The 17,214-nt window shown below is 51.1% G+C and overlaps 1 protein-coding gene across 1 annotated transcript in view; it reads left to right on the top strand.

The window, feature by feature from the left end:
• The window catches only part of LOC129685803 (dysferlin), a gene marked incomplete at both ends in the record, with an annotated part of 38,665 nt that overhangs the window by 6,717 nt on the left and 14,734 nt on the right, over positions 1-17,214 (top strand). Inside the window, 7 exons of the mRNA XM_055619312.1 lie at positions 2,048-2,116; positions 2,232-2,275; positions 5,880-5,962; positions 13,794-13,835; positions 15,022-15,137; positions 15,454-15,567; positions 16,670-16,847. Of these exons, the coding sequence (XP_055475287.1) occupies positions 2,048-2,116; positions 2,232-2,275; positions 5,880-5,962; positions 13,794-13,835; positions 15,022-15,137; positions 15,454-15,567; positions 16,670-16,847 (646 nt within the window). The remainder of the gene's footprint in view (positions 1-2,047; positions 2,117-2,231; positions 2,276-5,879; positions 5,963-13,793; positions 13,836-15,021; positions 15,138-15,453; positions 15,568-16,669; positions 16,848-17,214) is intronic.

Genomic DNA, 17,214 nt, shown 5'->3' with positions numbered 1-17,214 from the left:
CATCTATCTATCTCTCTATCATCTATCTATCTATCTATCTATCTATCTATCTATCTATCTATCTATCATCTATCTTCCCCCTCTGGTTCTGGTCCCCTCTCTTTCTCCCTTGCGGGTGAGTTTCTTTTACAACCTGTTGGTTTCCTAATGTACATGTCAGCAAGTGTGGCCATGGATTCTCAGCTTTCACTGCCCCAGTCCCAGTGTTTGCACACTGTGCTCCCTGCTCTGTCCTTGCTTTTCTGCTCTGTGCTACAACTCTGAGCTTGTTTCTTTTCTGTACACATGGGGTCTCCTCTGTTTTGGAGCTGTGTCCTGTGGGTGAATCGTACTTTCTTTAACCCACATTCTGTTGGTGGATACCTAGCTTCTTCTGGATCCCTGCTAGCTCTAGCCACGCTGCAGTAAAGAGCGTCGCTCTGACCAGACAGGTGTTATCTGGGGGAAGGACTGACTGGTAAAAAGAAACATGATTTTCTGCCTACTCCTCTGCTCCAGCGCCTCACATGCTCCTATACATTGGTGGCTGCTTTCCTGCAAAGGTCAGTCCGTTTTCACCTGCTGACCTCCCACTCCCCCTCTTTACTCTGCTAACAGCCTCCTCTGCCTCACCCTGGCAGCCTTTGGCTGGGCCTTTCCTACAGGGAGGAAGGGATATGGGAACAGGGGCTGAAAGCAGATGGTTGGGAGCAGAGATGATGACTTCGCGCCCCCACCCCCTTCCCAAGGGACCCAGAGTTCTGGATCTAATTCAAATGTTATTATTGAGATAATGCACTTCAATAAAACTCTTGCTTTGCGTGTGACAGGCCTATAGGAGGGGCCTGTTCACTGTTAGTGGTAGACTCATCTGCCTTCCAGAAACTGTGTCATCAAGAGAGGTTTTTTTATTTCTCTCTCTCTCTCTCTTTCTTTCTGTGTGTGTGTTTGTAAGTATACACATTATTGTGTGTGCATGCTGGTGTCATCCACAGTAACTCTTCACCTTATTTTTCTTTTTTACTTTGAGACGCAGTCTCTATTATGTAGCTCTGGCTGTCATGGAACTTGCTGTGTAGACCAGGCTGGCCTAGAACTCACAGAGATCCACCTGTCTCTCGCCCCTAGTGCCGGGATTACAGCTGTGCACTGCTACCTCCCCAACCTTTCACCGTGTTTTTGAGACACGGTCTTTCACTGACTCTGGAATTGGTTAGACCGCTTCCCAGGCTGCCCTGGAATCCTCCTGCCTCTGCTGTGATTATAAGGGTGTGCTACCCTGCCTGGCTTCTACATGGCTCTCTGGATACTGAACTTGAGTCTTCATGCTTTTGTGGCAAGGATTCACTCTCTGAGACATCTCCTTAGCCCTTGAAACCGAGTCTTTGCCTTCTTCTGCACTTGCCAGTGTAGGCTGCCCTGGGGCTTCATGGGCGCAAACATGGAGCCCCTGGCTCAGAACACTTTCCATTCTTGATATGTTTATAACAACCCTAGTCCTTCAGGCATTTGTCTGAGGCAAGATGTGACTTCAAGGTTTCCTTCTTTGCCTTCCTTCCTTCCTTCCTTCCTTCCTTCCTTCCTTCCTTCCTTCCTTCCTTCCTTCCCTCCTCCCTCCCTCCCACCATCCCTTCCTTCCCTTCTTTTGCCCACTGGGAATTGAATGCTGGGTCTGGCTCATGCTGAGAGAGTGGTCTCCCAGTATTTACCTCCCCAGTGGCTTATGGTGCATGTGTTCCCACTGAAGTCTGTTTCTGGCTTGGGTGCTGGTGTGTGGGCCTGGGCGTCCGGCATTAATGGGAGGTGGGAGTTGAGGTGTCTCCTGCTCCAGCTGTGGGTTTAGGGCGATGGGGCTGTGGCGTTTGCACCAGCCACCCCATTCTGGGTTCTAGCTTTCCCAAGGCTTGTCTCCACAGGGACTCCCTGCATCGGAGCCTGTCGTGCGGTGCTGAGACCCGGGGCCTCAGGCCCAGCTCTAAGAGCAGCCAGTGTGGCAGAGGGTGGCTTCTGGGTCACAAAGCTCGGACTACATGTTGAGTCCCATACCCCGATCCTCTGTGTCTCCTAGCTCTGCAGCAAGATCCTGGAAAAGACGGCAAACCCTCAGTGGAACCAGAGTATCACCCTGCCTGCAATGGTGAGCGGGGACCCTAGCAGGCTCAGCGCCTTGTGCTCCCTGAGTCCTGCTGGCAGCCTTGGCTTCTGCTCAACTAGGGGTTGATCTTCTCACTCAGATCCCTTTCCTCCCTCAGTTTCCCTCTATGTGTGAAAAAATGAGGATTCGTGTCATGGACTGGTGAGTTCTGGATCCTCAAAGGGGTGGGAGTGGGGTCTCCAGGGGTCCTTGGGCCTGTCATTTTCATGTACCTGTGCTGCTGCTGTGACAGAGGGGCAGGCTAGGAGGGCTTTGGGCAGTTATGGGGCAATCAGGACCTGGGATGCTGTGCTGACAGCAGAGAAAGAGGTCACAGCCAGGGACAGTGAAGAGCCCTCTCTGGAGGGTTCCTGAGGAGTTGCTTTGATAAGTCATGAGTAAGGGCCACGTGCAGGTTGTGGGAGCCATGTCAACTTCTTTTCCCTGTGGGATGGAATGGAAGAAGAGCTCCACCCCCATGTTGGAGTTGTGGGTTACATTTCCTGAGTAGGGGTCATCATTGTAGGTGTTGAGTGGGTCAGGACAGTAGCCTGTGAGTGTCTTAGAATCTTACCACTTGGTGAACACCAACTTGCAGGCCAGGGCTGTGTCCAGAAAGCACCTTCCACACTTGTGAGTTTATCATGACAAGGTGGCATTGTCCTGCTTCATAGAGGAAGACGCAGGGAGGAGAGACCAAATGACCTGTCTGAGGTGACAGTTCAGGGGCCCAAAGTGAATCCCAGCTGGAGCTGGGATTTTGCCTGACCATGCTGTCTCTCACAGCAGCAGTAAGGAGGCCACCTTTCTCAGACTTGAGGGGATGTCAGGGCCCAAGCTCCACAAGCTCCAGGCAGTAGGCTTTCCACAAAGAGCAAGCTGTCCTTTCTCTGCCCCCAGAAGGGCTGGTCATGTGGCTCCCTGGCCATTCTCCTTTGGTTGCAGGCCCATTGCACCCCCAACTAGGAGGATAATGAGAGACCAGGGGAAAAACCCCAGGCCGCAGAACCATTAAAGTGTGTGCCAGTTCCCCAGGCCTAAAGAAAACAGATTGAGAGAATTAGAGGGAAAGAAGTGTGGGCAGGGGGCAGGGAGAGGTCCTGAGGTCTGCCACGGCTGGTGTGAGCCTCGGGGAAGGGGAAGCGGTTTGGTGGAAAGGTCCGCTTTGCGTTCCCAGAGCCATCTCTGCATGTCAGCTGGCAGTGACTGTGCCGGGCTGACTGGGGTAGCCTGGTGTGCGTGTGTGTGTGTGCGCGTGCGTGCGTGCATCTGTGTGGGTGCGTGTGGGGGTGGTTGGCCCCGTGGATTGTGGCTGTCCCTGGCCCGACTCCCTTGGAGCCATGTCAAAGCTATCAGCATACTGTACAATCCAAACACATTACAGAATCTGGTGGCTGCATCTCTGGCTTGGGTTGAAGTGGCACTTTTATTGTGAATCTATTTTGAGACTCACTGTTTTCCAAAAGCCCCAAGCCCCCAAACCCAGCTCTTGGCCAGAAAGCAGCCACTGCTCAAGCTTCTCTCCAGAACACACAGGCGAACTCCTCCTGTCACCTGAACCTTAGAAATATGACGCTGTGCATGTGGCTCCGTAACTTAATCTTCCACTCGAGGCTTCAAGAATTCCTTTTTCATTAAAAAACAAAATTCCTCAGGGCTGGAGAGATGGCTCAGTGGCTAAGAGCACTTACTGCTCTTTCAGAGGATCAGGGTTCAGCTCCCAGCGCCCACCACGTGTAGCTCATGATTGCCTGTAACTGCAGTTCCAGGGAATGCGTTTCGGCCTCTGTGGGCAACTGCATGTAGGACACATAGACTTGTTCAGTATGTGTATGTGCGTGTGTATGTGTGTGTGTGTGTGTGTGTGTGTGTGTGTGTGTGTGTGTGTATATGTATATGTATACATTAAAAAAAAACCTTCTCACTAACCTCCTCACTAGAAACCACCTCCAAAGGAGCAACAAACACCACCCGCTCTTCCTCTCCGACCCCTTTAGACAAGGCCAGAAATGGAAGCCCAGTCCCTTTTAAAATGTCCCCAGCTTGCTTAGTCTCTGAGGCATCAGCTTAGGCCCCTATCAGTGCAACAGAAACCAAGAGAGGGGCGTGATGTCAGGCAGTGGTGCTGGTCTCCTCTAGGAAGCTTCCTCATGATGTGGCTTACCAGGAGCTGTGATTTGAATCTGGGCTGAGAGGCCGCTCATTCTTCCTCATGCAACCCCTGTCCCAAGGGGAATGCCAAAAGTCAGACTCACTCCCCTTTCTGGGAAATCTGAAGAGAAAGGAAGGGCTAGCGACTGGGCTACCCAGGGGGTTAGGGTGAAGAGGAACATGAACTCAGTGTGCCTTTGGTGCTGGATGGATCTGCCAGAGTGCTCACAGTGGGGAGGGAGACCCCGGAAAACCAAGAGGAGGGGTTGGGAGTGTGCAGGAGAACCTTCCTGAGGGATCCAGGGTCTGCCCAGGCTGGCATGCTGACCTCTGCCATAGTAATTCTTGTCTGTGGGTCTGTCCCTTGAATCACACGTGATTCAGCACCCGTGGCCTCTGTCCACTGGAACCCTGAGCCTTCTCTTCTCACACAAAAATGTCTCCGGACAGCCATGTATGCTCTGGGTGAGATCCCTTAGGTGGAGAATCCTGGTCCCATCCTGAGGAAGGGACAGGTGGGGTGGTCAGGGCTCTGGGATTCTCCTGCCTCAGAGCTCTGTATGTGAGATGTTATTTTAGTGTGTGTGTGTCCTGTGAATGCAATGAGGTGCAAATGGAAGTTAGAGGATAACTTTATGGAGGCTGCTGTCTCCTCTATTCTTTCACCTCTATTTGAGTGCAGTGATCAACCTCAGGTTACACGGCTTTCAAGGCAAGTGCCTTTACATGCTGAACCATCTCACCAGCCCTCGGGTAACTGATTGTCTCAATGTCAGCACCCTCACCTGAAGCTGGGGCCCATCATAGTACATACCTGCGAGGGCTGCTGGGGGTCCTGAGAATTAAGTAACGGGGTGCCTTTATTGACTGGTTGATGGAGTGTGTGTGTATTATGTGTGGCAGATGTGTGCATATGTGCATACACGCATGTGGGGCCAGGTGTCAAGTCCTCAACCTTCTCTGCTTTAGTTTTAGAGATAAGGCCTCTCTTTAATCCTGCGGCTTGTGATTTAGGTGAGACTGGCTGGCCGCCTGCCTCACCTAGCTCTGCTCCTCCCTTCTGGCTGACACAGGAAGGGCCTTCGTGCCTCCACACCTAAGTTCCTCACCCCGCAGCCGATGATAAACAGCACTTGGTCTCTAAGCAGTTGTGAAGCTCCTTTGGGATAAAGGTTGAACATGCGTTGTCACAGCTAAAGTCTCTATAAAGGCAGAGCACAGCAGCACTGGCCCCTGCCGTGGCCTCTGAGCTGGCTTCCTGGAGCACCTCTGGAGCTTGGCATTTCTTGGGCTTCCAGGACCTTTTGGGTCTAGAAACTTCTCCTCAGCAGCTTCCTTCCTGCTCCCCATCCTGCCTGCCTCTGGCCTTCTCCCTGCCAGCCTGGGATGGTGGCCCCTGTAATCCACCTGACATGGAGTATAAGGCTGTCAAGAAAAATAGTCACCCCTCGGGGTATCTTGAGCAAGTTTCCTGTCCAGTCTCTTCTCCCTTGGGCTTCCCAGGCCTCAGTAGAAGACTGGACGCCTGGCAATCAGTCACCAAGGTCGCTTCCTTCTTGAGTGGGCCGTGTCCTGTGACTGCCTCGCTCATGCCCTCTTCCCATCCCTGTTCCAGGGACCGCCTCACTCACAACGACACTGTGGCCACCACCTACTTGGGCATGTCGAAAATCTCTGCCACTGGAGGAGAAATAGAAGGTATGTCCTGCTTGCTCTCTGTCTGCCCCATCCCTGCTCATTCTATTTCATCCCTCGGATTGGAGAGCCTGCAGGCTCGGGGGCATTGTCAGGCCTCTGTGATTCATTTCTCAGCGAGAGCTCCTACTGTAGCCCTGGTACACACTGGATAGTCCAAAGGCGTCCCATCAGTCCCGAGGGGCACGTGCCGGGTTCCACCCCGGCCCCGAGTGCCCGAGTGCCCAGTGTTCCTATTTTGCAATGGGTTTTATCGATCTACTAAAATGTAACCTATTTTCAATTTGTAAAAAAAAAAAAAAGTAACAGTGAGCCAGGAAGTGGTGCCACACTTGGGAGGCAGAAGCAACTGCATCTTGATGAGTTTGAGGCTAGCCTGGTCTACAAAGTGAGCTCCAGGACAGCCAAGGCTACACAGAGAAACTCTGACTCAAAAAAAAAAAAAAAAAAAAGTAACTAGTGGTCCAAAAGAAGACCACACTTTCCCATGAGATGCCCTTAAGTCCGTCACCACAGGAAAGAACAGTGTCTGAGACTCCTGGGAGATGCTCACGTGACGTGCACCTATACACACTAAAATGAGTCATTTGCTCACTGCTTTTTGTTACTTGGCAATACTAGGCTGAGGTCTTAGTTTCTTGTAATTAGGGATTCTTCTAGAACACTTTTTTTTTTTTGGCAGTCCTGGAGATTGAACCCAGGACCTTGTACATGGCCGCTGAGCACTCTCTCCACTGATTTACATCCCTAGCCTTAGAATACAACTGTAATAAATCTATGTTCCATTGCGAGTGCACACAATCAAATGAGCTAGTTGATGTGGCGCTCAGTCATCCTCTGATGTTTCTTCCTTATAAAGAACTTTGTAATGAATGCTTTCATAGCGGAGTTTCATGCTGTGCATAGTTACGGCAACAGCATGAGTCTGGAAAGATGGCATAGATGTTAAAAGCATCTTCTGCTCTTGCAGAGGGCCAGGATTTAGTTCCCAGCACCCCCGCGAGGCTGCGCACAACTACCTGTAGCTCCAGTTCCAGGGGATCTGACACCTTCTTCTGGCCTTTGAGGGCACCTGTGTGCATCTGCTGTACATACACATGCAGGAAAACACACAGGATAAGATGGTTTGTGTGTTGGGGCTGAACTCAGTGCTTCCGATGTGCTAGGCACGCACTCTGCCACTGAGCTCTGCCGCAGCTCTTGAGTGCTCTCTCACCTAGAGTCAAGCTGTCAACAGATTGTAGCACTTTCAAAGCCTTCTGTCAGTACTGAAGGTGGCCGTCAGAAGGTTGAACTAATGTGCGCTCAGAATCCTCCATACACTTGATGCCACTGTTCTGACGTGGCTAAAACAATACTGGAGTTGAGCGTGGTGGTGCAGGTATGGAATCCTAGGTCTTGGGATGTAGAGGAAGGAAGATCAGGAGTTCAAGTTCATCCTCAGTGACAAAGTGAATTCAAGGTCAGCCTGGGTTACCAGAGGCCCTCACTTAAAACCAAACCAAACTACAACAAACCCGGAAAACAACAAAGAGAATTTTATTAATTTAAAGGTTAAATTAATTTTTTCATTTCATTGACACAGTGAAGTGGGCCAACTGTACATTTTAATTTTGTATGTATTGTACATATATGTATAAAATATGTTATTTATACATACATGTATATGTTATATGTTACATATATATGTTATAGCTATTCAGTCTCCATGACTGTGAGCACTAACTTTGAGCTTACTCATAAAAAGTTCTTGTCAGTTATATTTGAATACTTTCTGACAGACAGAAATTAAATTTGCATGTTGCCAAACCTGTTAATCTCTTACTTAGCAAGTAAGGCAGTGAACTACCATCACCTCCTCAAAATTGTTTTTTGGTGATGTCAGCAACGCACTTTTCCTGTCTCCATCTCCAGATGCCATCTTTCTCATGTCCTCAATCCACAGTGTCTCTCGAGCTCAGCCCTGGGTTCTCTGTGATCTTCAGTTGGTCTTCTTCTTAGGCTTGCTTTTGGTATCTGGGTTATGCTGGCCCTGTAAAATTAATCGGAAAGATTTAAAGTCGTTTAACATCTGGGAACAGTTTATATAACATAGAATATAGTCTTTTGAGGGTTTGAAATTAGTCACCCATGAAACCACGTGGGCTTGATGCCCTTTTTGAGTGGGCGTAGTGATGCTCTTTATAAACTTTTCAGCTTCTCTTGTGATCATTGCTATTTTTAGGTTATTTTTGCTCTTGTCAATTTTGATAATTTATGTTTTCTTAGCAAAACATCCATATATTTACAGTGTTTCTCACAGTGACTTCTAGAATTTAGGCACTTTTTTCTACCTGTGCCATTTCTCTCTTCTTTAATGTGTTTGACTTTTCTTTTTTCTTTTTTCCCCCCCTCAATTAGCCTTCCAGCCTTCAAAACAAAAACTTTTATAGATGTCTCAGTTCTGGGTTCCTTCGCTTTGTTTAGACTTATTTTGCTATTTCCTTCTCAGATTTTCTAACTACCTTGTGTTTATTTTTAAAGTTTCTTATTTAAGTAACACAAGTTTGGTTTCTGCTTTATAGGCCATGTACAAATATTTGACAAACTTCTAGGTTTTATTTAAGTCGTTTTTTCCCCTTTTGAGTTAGTCTTATGCAGTCTAGGCTGACCTTGAACTTGTGTCTGCAAGGTGACCTTCAGCTCTGGATCTTCCCGACTCCACCTTTCAAGTGTGAAGTACTCAGCCACATGCATGCGCGCCTGCTTTGTGTGCTGCCTGTGAAAAACTCAGAGCTCTGTGCATGCAGGCAACCTCTGCCAGCGAGCCACACCTCCAGCCTTTCTTTAACAAGCTTATTTCCCCTCAATACATAACACACTTTGAATTTGTTCTGCTGCCTGTTCTGAGAAAAGTCTTGACTTGTTTCCTTGTGGGAATCTTGACTAGATTCTGAATGTATCTAGAAGATGCTCATGCAGAATTTATCTCTAACTTCCAAGAAGCAGTTTGTTGGTGATCCTGTTGTGTGAACATTGCTGAGTGTGCTCCCACAAACTGAGGCGCCGTGATACCTCCACACGGCCACCTTTGTACTGGAAGCTCACGGTTAGCTGTTTGCAGACTTGGTTGGATTCTTTCTGAGACAGGTGTCTTGAGTTGAATGACGTAGTCAAGTCTCTGCCGTGGATGGCTGAAGGCAGGATGGCTGCTGCTGACAGTGCTGGCTGTGCAGCCCGCTGGGGCTCAAGGTCTCTGTGCCAGGGGTCACTCAGTCTCCTCTCTACAAAGCAGGGCGCCTTGCTCCCTCTTCAGGACCCAGTGGGCTGCCCGCTTGTGTGTCCTCTGGTGTCGGGTGTTCAGAAGCAGTTGGACACTTGTGCTGGGCTGCCCTCAGCAGCATCCATCTTGATGGTTTTCTTCTCTTCCCCCCAGAAGTTACCCCAAAGGCTGCATCCCCTTGTCTTATTGCCTGAATTTGAGAACCCCAAACTCTTTCTTGTAGCATTCAGATGGAGGCTCTCCTGAACCTTCGGACCGCATCTCCCTGATTGGAAGCACTCTGTGCCCCTCTAAGATGGAGGCTTTCATGGATAGCGAAGTCCTGTCTGGCATTCCGCCCCCTCTTTCACTGTTATTCACGTGCTAGTGAGGGCCCCGTAGGCATATCTGCACGGCCCGGGCAGGGTCTCTGTCCATCTCGGCTACTCTGCAGCTTTGGTGGTTCATGTGCCTCATTCCTGGGGTTTCTCATCCCTCCTTTTTAACTCTTCTGAAGCATTTTTCAAAATAAAATGCCCTTGAGACAGAGTCACAGCTGTAGCCCTGGGCGGGCCTGGCACTGGCGTCTCCTCTGGGTTCTGGTGTACGGTGGTCAGAAGACGCCAGCCTTGAACCCAGAGAGATCTGCCTGTCTCTGCCTGGAGTATCTAAATTAAAGGTATATCTTGCACACTTGGCTTTTTTTTTTTTTTTTTTTAAGGTAGGGTGTCATGCATCCCAAACTGGCATGATCTCACAGTGTAGCCTAAACTTCTGACCCTCCTGTCTCCAGTCCCCCAAGTACTGACATTACAGACATGTGTCACCATGTCCGATTTACATGGTATGAGAGACTGAACATAGGGGTTCACGCATAGGTACTCCACCAGCTGAGCTGTGTCCCCGGTCTCCAGAGGCTTCTAGTTCAGAAAATCCCTAGTGCACAGCGAAGTTGAGGATTATCCGGTGAAGCCCTTGGTGTCTAGAACTGATCTGCCATTCTGACTCCATCACCGAGTCTTTGAGCTGTTCACACAGAGATACTTGTGGAAGGCACGCTAAAGGGACTGCCCTTCCCTCTCAGCTGTGAGGATGCTGCTCTCCAGAGTGTAGCCTGCATGGGGAGGTGGTCAGAGGTTTTGGTGAGCTGCTGCTTTGCACATACAGGCAGAAGCAGGAGACGGGGGGAGCATCTTAATGTGGGGGACACAGAGGCAGTTCTGGCCACCCTGGGGGTCTCAAGTCTTCTTCAGTTTTCAGACTGGGTGCTGTCTCTGCATCCAGAAACTAATGATGGTCAAGGCACAGTATGTCGTTTTTGAGTGGTTGTGTGTGTGTGTGTGTGTGTGTGTGTGTGTGTGAAGTTTCTGATATGACACAGCTATGCCTCTGTCCTCAGCCATCTGATGAGTTTAGGCTCCCCCAGCCCTATCAGCCTTCATCTTGATATATTCTTTTTATTGTATAATCATTTGTCCTGTTTATTTATTCCATTAATTAATTGACTAAATAAAGTAATACATTTACTAATTAATAAATCAATAAATAAAATAGATTACTAACAATAATTGATTCACTTGCTCGTTGTTCTGAGAATTGAATTTAGGGCCTTGGCCATGCTGGCAGGCACTGTGCTCGGTGTCTAGCTAGCTAGCCCCTGTCACCCTGCTTTTGAAGAGTTGAGGAACTTCTCTCCATGGTCACTAGATGGTGCTGAAGCCGGGAGCAACGTGTGTGCTGCAGCGGTGGAGCCGGAGGCTAGACCACAGGCTAGACCACAGGCTAGACCTCAGGCTAGACCGCAGGCTAGACCACAGGCTAGACCGCAGACCAGCTCAAACCAGCTCACCGCTTCTGGCTGTGCAGCCAGAGGGCTAGATCAGTGTGACAGCAGAGTTAAATTTATTGTTCAAACTGGGTTATCCTTTGGGACTTCCCTGGTTCCCTGGTCCCTTCGTGGAGAGGTGGGCCCTTCCTCAGGTGGCAGCACCTGTCCAGTCTGAAGGTTGTGTCTTTCTTTGCTCGGCTGATTCTCTCCCTAGCTGGAAAGCCCCTCTTGCGACAAGTGCCTGCCACTTTCCTTACCTGTTTTGTATCCTTCTTCCCGAGGCAGGCAGGCACACTGCCTTATTTTCTCTCTTCTCCCCAAACGCAACACAAACTGGACTGATGTTGGTTAGAGTGTGCACCCAGTGTTCAGGAGGCCTGGGTTCCACCCAGCACCATACAAACAGGGCATGGTGCCATGTGTCCGGTAGCCCAGCCCTTGAACGCTAGAGGCAGAAGGACTAGGAGTTTGAGGTCATCCTTGGTCGCACGGCGAGTGTGACCCACCAGGCTAACTAATGAGACCCTGTCACCTAACAGCACAACAAACGGCTCAAACAAAACCCACTTCTTTCTCTTTCAGCCTTGAGGTTTCTGATGGGATGGATTAGCCCGGAGTTTTGTTTTTGTGTTCTTGTTTTTGTCCCCAGCAAGGACAGGACCTAACACTAAGCTCGTAGGCACTTCTGCCCACAAGTTTGCCTGGGCACACTGAAGTATTTTTTGGACCCTATGCACCAATGTATTAAGGGGAGACTTTTTTTTAAAAGGAGGATGTATTCTCCTTAGATGTGGAAGTTCTTTTGGAAGGCAGTAGGCGTATGGACCTGTGTCACTGGCAGGCGTCTTGGACACTTTCACCCATAAGGACATTGTGCTGCAGGACAGCACTGAGAAAACGAAAGTTGTCTTTGGACGATGGAAGACAGTGAATTTCTCAGCAGTCTCTCCTTTCCCATCCTGCCTGGCCTGGGCGGGTGTCAGGCAGCCAAAGCCATGGGCTTGGGGCTCTGCCGAGCCTTGGGAGCTGGCTGGGCTGGCTGGAGGTAATGGCTTGGCTTCTCCAGGGTACACACGTGTCCCTAGGAACCGCCTGCTGAGCTGTGACTTGTGGCTGGCAGCCTGCTCTGTCCCTTGCAGTTTCTCCAGGTGAGGGAGCTGGGCTTCACTCTCTCAGTAAAAAGCTGGGCGTGTTCATTTGGGACTTGGGGCTTCCTTGGGCCCAACTCTCCCGGCTCAGGGAAAACACAGCGAAACACTTGTGTTTTGGCAGAAAGACGAGCAGGACTAAATAGAGGCTTTGTGTTGGGTGGCTCCTCTGCTCACCCTGCCCTTGACTTTATGAGCTGTCTGCAGACACAGGGGTGAGAACCTGGGGAGAACCACGCATCAGAGGCTCGTGACCTGGGAAACACTGGCCTAAGACCTCGGCAGGACCCTGCCGGGGCCACTGCCATAGCTGCTTATGGTTCCTAGATGAACGAATACACGAATGGACAAGGAGGCCTGTGCAATTCTAGCCGCCAGCAGCAGGTAATGGTTAGCTTGCTGGTGAGACGGTAGACAACTGTCTCTGCCTGGGGGCCAGATTAGAACCCAGTCCCTGGCCAGAGCGCTCAGGGGTCCTATCTATGGCGCTGGTTTCATTAGTCCCTGATAACAGGCTCCTCCTGCTCAGCATCATTTGGAAGGAAATTAAAGCAGAATCTGGGGACCAAAGCTGTGCCTGTTAGGTCACCCTTCCAGGCTCAAAACTCTCCTATGCCAGGGGCCCATTTCAGTTCCTATAGATAAGAACATCTTCACGAGGCACAATTTCTGCCACATTGGTTCTCGCCAGCCAGCGTTGGTGGCCAAGATCTGGCTTCAGGGATCTGAGTGCCAACCCAGGGACTTGTCCTCTTTAGGTCTTCAGCCTCAACTCCCCAGCCATGCCTTTTCCCTTTTCCCCCAAGAGTCCTTTCTTGAGCCTTCCAGAGCTGTCCAACCTGGATTCTTTGGGACACATTAAATCCAGGTGCCCAAGCCACATCCTGAGGGTTATAGGAGAACATGTACATTTGTTTTGAGTGATACTGGAGCATAACAAGACATTTTGGGCTTCTTGTGACGAGTGGACTGTTCATTGGTTAATCCTCTAGGCGTTCCTAGCAACGGTAATAAAACTGTGGGAAAAGCAAAGGCTAGAATATTTTCATTAAATTTACTTAATGCGTGTGCGTGCATGTGTGTACATGCGTATGCTAGTGGACATCTGTCTCTTATCTTCACCACAGCCAGCTGGTGCTAGGAGACAGGCCCAGGTGGCTGGCTGCCGTTGAGGAAATAGTGTGATCTGTGGCAGTACCAGAAATGCCCACTAGGTGGAGATGTTGTGCCTTGAATGGCTTTGGCTCAGCACTCTGGGGCACAAGTGTCAATCTGTTTGGGTTTGGAGCTCTGGGTGTTCCCTGGTCCACAATGGCTCTTTCATGTTTCCCTTTTCATGTTTCTTTCTCTGCACCATTCCTCCTAATTTACCTGTATATAATGCAGAAAAACCACATTTTCTTTTGTGTGTTGTTTCTTGAGTATATTGAATGGAGGTCCAGGTCAGGAGGTGCTTTGGGCGGTGTGGCTGGAGTTGGGGGAGGGTGTGTGCCTCCCTTTGTTGCGCACCCACAGCGCCCGTCTGCCGGCTCTCCAGCCAGACTCCTGTTCACGCAACCATTCTCCACCCCGTTCAGCCACGCCCATCCTAACCCTCTTCCATTTCTTTATGCTTAGAGGAGCCAGCAGGTGTGCTCAAGCGCCCACAAGCCTCTGACCGTACGTTGCTGTCGCCCAGGGGACCACGAGGGGATGGGACGTGGGGGTTTCTGCTGAAGGGGAATTTTCTGACTTGCATGAAGGGGACTGAGCAGCAGCCAGGCCCCTGAGCTGACCACTGGCAAGTTGCAGCCACTGGGTAACTGATATGACTTCCTCGCAAAGCTTTGAAGCCAGCTTCCTCTGGTTCTCCCAGACCCTTCCTGAGCTCGTTGCCTCGGCTGATGCTTCTAACATGGGGGACATAGTGGGCCAGGGGGATTGTGAGCTATCTTGGGGATTTGGAGGTGGCCAGGGGAATGAGAAAGGCTAGAATCATAATTCACGAGGTAACGTGTAATTGTGATGACTGACACGAGCAGTTAGTAGTGTTTCTCCGAGTCCCCTTATTCCAAGGCTTCCCCTTTGCTTCCCGAAGCCGGGGCCCGTCTGCACTGGGGCCTGGGGGAGGAAATACGTGGAAAGGTGATAGGCAGGAGAGCTCCAGCTGCCCCCTGCCGTGTCCCAGCAGCATGGCTTAGGGTGTGCGGCCTCAGGCCCTGCTGAGCAGGCCTCTGCAGAGGTCTTTTCCCCTGCGCTTGCCCTCACTCATCCTTGTGTGGACAGAGCTCGATGGTCCTGGTGGTGGTGGTTCTGCCTTGAGCATTCTGGCAATGTCCTCTGAAAGGAAGGCCCTGCTGTTGCAGGGTTTCAGAGGCTAGCCTGTGGGGGCCTGTCCCAGGAAGGGTAGCTGTGGCCTTGTCAAGAGAACAGTCTGCTGGGAAGAGGGGCTGATGAGAGGACATGAAGAGGCAGAGGGAGGTGGCTCCTCTGGTCTCCAGGAGCTGGGACCACCTCTGCTCCCCCCTCCACCATGGCCTGAGCCCCAGCTTGTGTGCGGCCCAGCTGAGTGTGTTGCATCCTTGCTGTCCAGGGGTCAGTCACATCTCTGAGCCTCCGTTTCCCCATCTGTGGAACACGACTAATAAGATAGTAGATGTGGTCTCATTTCAGCCTAGCGAGGACTCGGGACAGAGCGGGGTGCTACGTTCATTGCTCGTCTTACCAGTTATTGTGTACAGGGGCCACATAATGGTCATGTGGGGGACACTGAGGGCTAGAGATGGAATCCGATCTGACAGTGGCTGGGTGGCGCGGTAGGAAGATCCCCAGGGCCGCCTCTCTGACGCCTGCTTGTACCTTCCAGTGGATGACAACCTGGGCTTCCTCCCCACTTTTGGGCCCTGCTATGTGAACCTCTATGGCAGTCCCCGGGAGTTCACAGGCTTCCCAGATCCTTATGCAGAGCTCAACACAGGAAAGGTGAGCAGCCGCACGCCTCCCTGAGGGTTCCCAGGCTGGCCTGGCAGTGTCTGAGCCCAGATGGCATTCCATGGACCTTATGAGGCTTCAACAGAGGACATCCTTCTATTTGGCTCTCTGGCCTCTTTCTCCTGGGCCAGTTGGACCTGTTCGCTGTCTATTCCAGGAGGCCCAGGCCCGTCTCCCTCGGGTTATAAGGCTTGGACGGGCTGGAGGATTGGTGGATCCCATTCTGTAGGGGTGGGTTGTGCTATGTTGTCATGTCTTGTGTTTCCTTACTCTTACCCTTCGCTGGTGACCTGGCTTTCTCCTGCAGGGAGAGGGTGTGGCTTATCGGGGCAGGCTTCTGTTGTCCCTGGAGACCAGACTGGTGGAGCACAGTGAGCAGAAGGTGGAAGACCTTCCTGCTGATGATATCCTGCGGGTGGAGGTGAGGCCGTGCTTTGGCAGACCGCCGGGTGCCCCTTGGGTGGCTGAGTACCGTGGTGGAGGGCCTTCAGCGTGACCCTCATTTACTATGGCGGCACTTCTCAGGGCCTCTGAGTCTCAGCTGTGAGGGGGGTGTTGCACTGTCCCACCACAGGAAGCTTTGAGGTTTAAGGGAGATAAGTGAAAGTGGCATACAAGCTCACACTCAATACAGCTAGCAATGAGGTCAGCTAGACACCATTTACCATCCGTGTCTTCAAATCCAGCATGCTGCAAGGCTAGTAACTCCATTTACAGGCGAAGGCTCAAAGGCCCAGAAATACTAGAGCCATGCATGGTATTCAGGAGCATTCAGACCCTGCAGTTAGCTACCTCGGGTTTCCCTGCTGGTCCTCCCCCCTGCCAGTTGCCTTAGTTTCCCTGTGTGCAGTCATATTTACCTTAGGAGATGGTGAGAAGAGACTTGCTGTCTGCACACAGTAGGCACACATCTGTGATCTGTCATCCCTGTTCACATGCTTTGAAACCGAGCTTTTTAGCTCCTTCCCCCACAGCTTTCCGAAGAGGTGACTGTAATAAAATCACATTGCTACATATCAAGACACGTGAATGTTTTACATTGTCTCAGCCCTATGCCTTGGGCTCAGAGGGGCCCTACTGAAGCTGCACATCCTGAGCGCATGGCTGAGGCCTGTGCAGGCTGCAGGGCTGTCTGGGGTGTGTGTGTGTGCGTGTGTGATCACTGAGAACTCTCAGCCCCTTTAAGGGGCAGATGAGGTGTAGGCTTCCCTGGGGGGCACTGCGGGAGACTCTGCTCTGTGGACGTGGTGGTGCCATCGATGCTGGTTTGGATTAAGGAGTAGCCTGACCTTGGAGGAGCAGATCATATTAGGAAACATGAGCAAATGTGCACGGACCTGCAGTGAGTTTGTTCACTCAGTAACCAAGGCTGGAGGCTGTTCCTTTGGACCTTGTGTCACTCTTCCCAGCCGGATGGAGTTTCCGGGTCCCGGTCACAGCTAGGGCCTGCCCTCTACGGATTCACACTGCTGGGTGTCTTGCTTGTCTCCTTGTGATCTCTGGCCTTCTCACTCTGCCTGCAGAAATACCTTCGGAGGCGCAAATACTCCCTCTTTGCTGCCTTCTACTCAGCCACAATGCTGCAGGATGTAGACGATGCTATTCAGTTCGAAGTGAGCATCGGGAACTACGGGAACAAATTTGACACCACCTGCCTGCCGCTGGCCTCCACCACCCAGTACAGCCGGGCAGTCTTTGATGGTGGGTGAGGCTAGAAGGGACCTGGGTCCTAGGGCAGATGCCAAACCCTAAAGCTTGCCTCTGTGGGAACCACAGCAAACCTTTTGGGGTGCTCCTCCTCTTCACTTCTGTGCTATCCCTCATACACCTCTTGTGGGGGGCATTTCACCCATAGTTTGGACTCCCGCAGGCTCTGCAGCTGCCCTTGTCTGGAGCCATCTCCATCAGTCCATGGGGTCTGGGGGCTTGGCTTGGAGACCATGGTGATGTGAGCTTGGGTTTCCCAGAGGCATTCTATCAGCCCAACAGTCTGCCCCGTCTCCCTACCCCCAAAGTGTGCTCAGGTGCTGGAAACTATCAGCCACACCACAAGCATTTAAGGGGAGAG

The sequence above is a fragment of the Psammomys obesus genome, unplaced genomic scaffold (assembly GCF_907164565.1).
Source record: "Psammomys obesus unplaced genomic scaffold, mPsaObe1.curated_primary_1811, whole genome shotgun sequence".
Classification (NCBI taxonomy): domain Eukaryota; kingdom Metazoa; phylum Chordata; class Mammalia; order Rodentia; family Muridae; genus Psammomys; species Psammomys obesus.
This window is presented reverse-complemented; position numbering and strand designations above follow the sequence as displayed.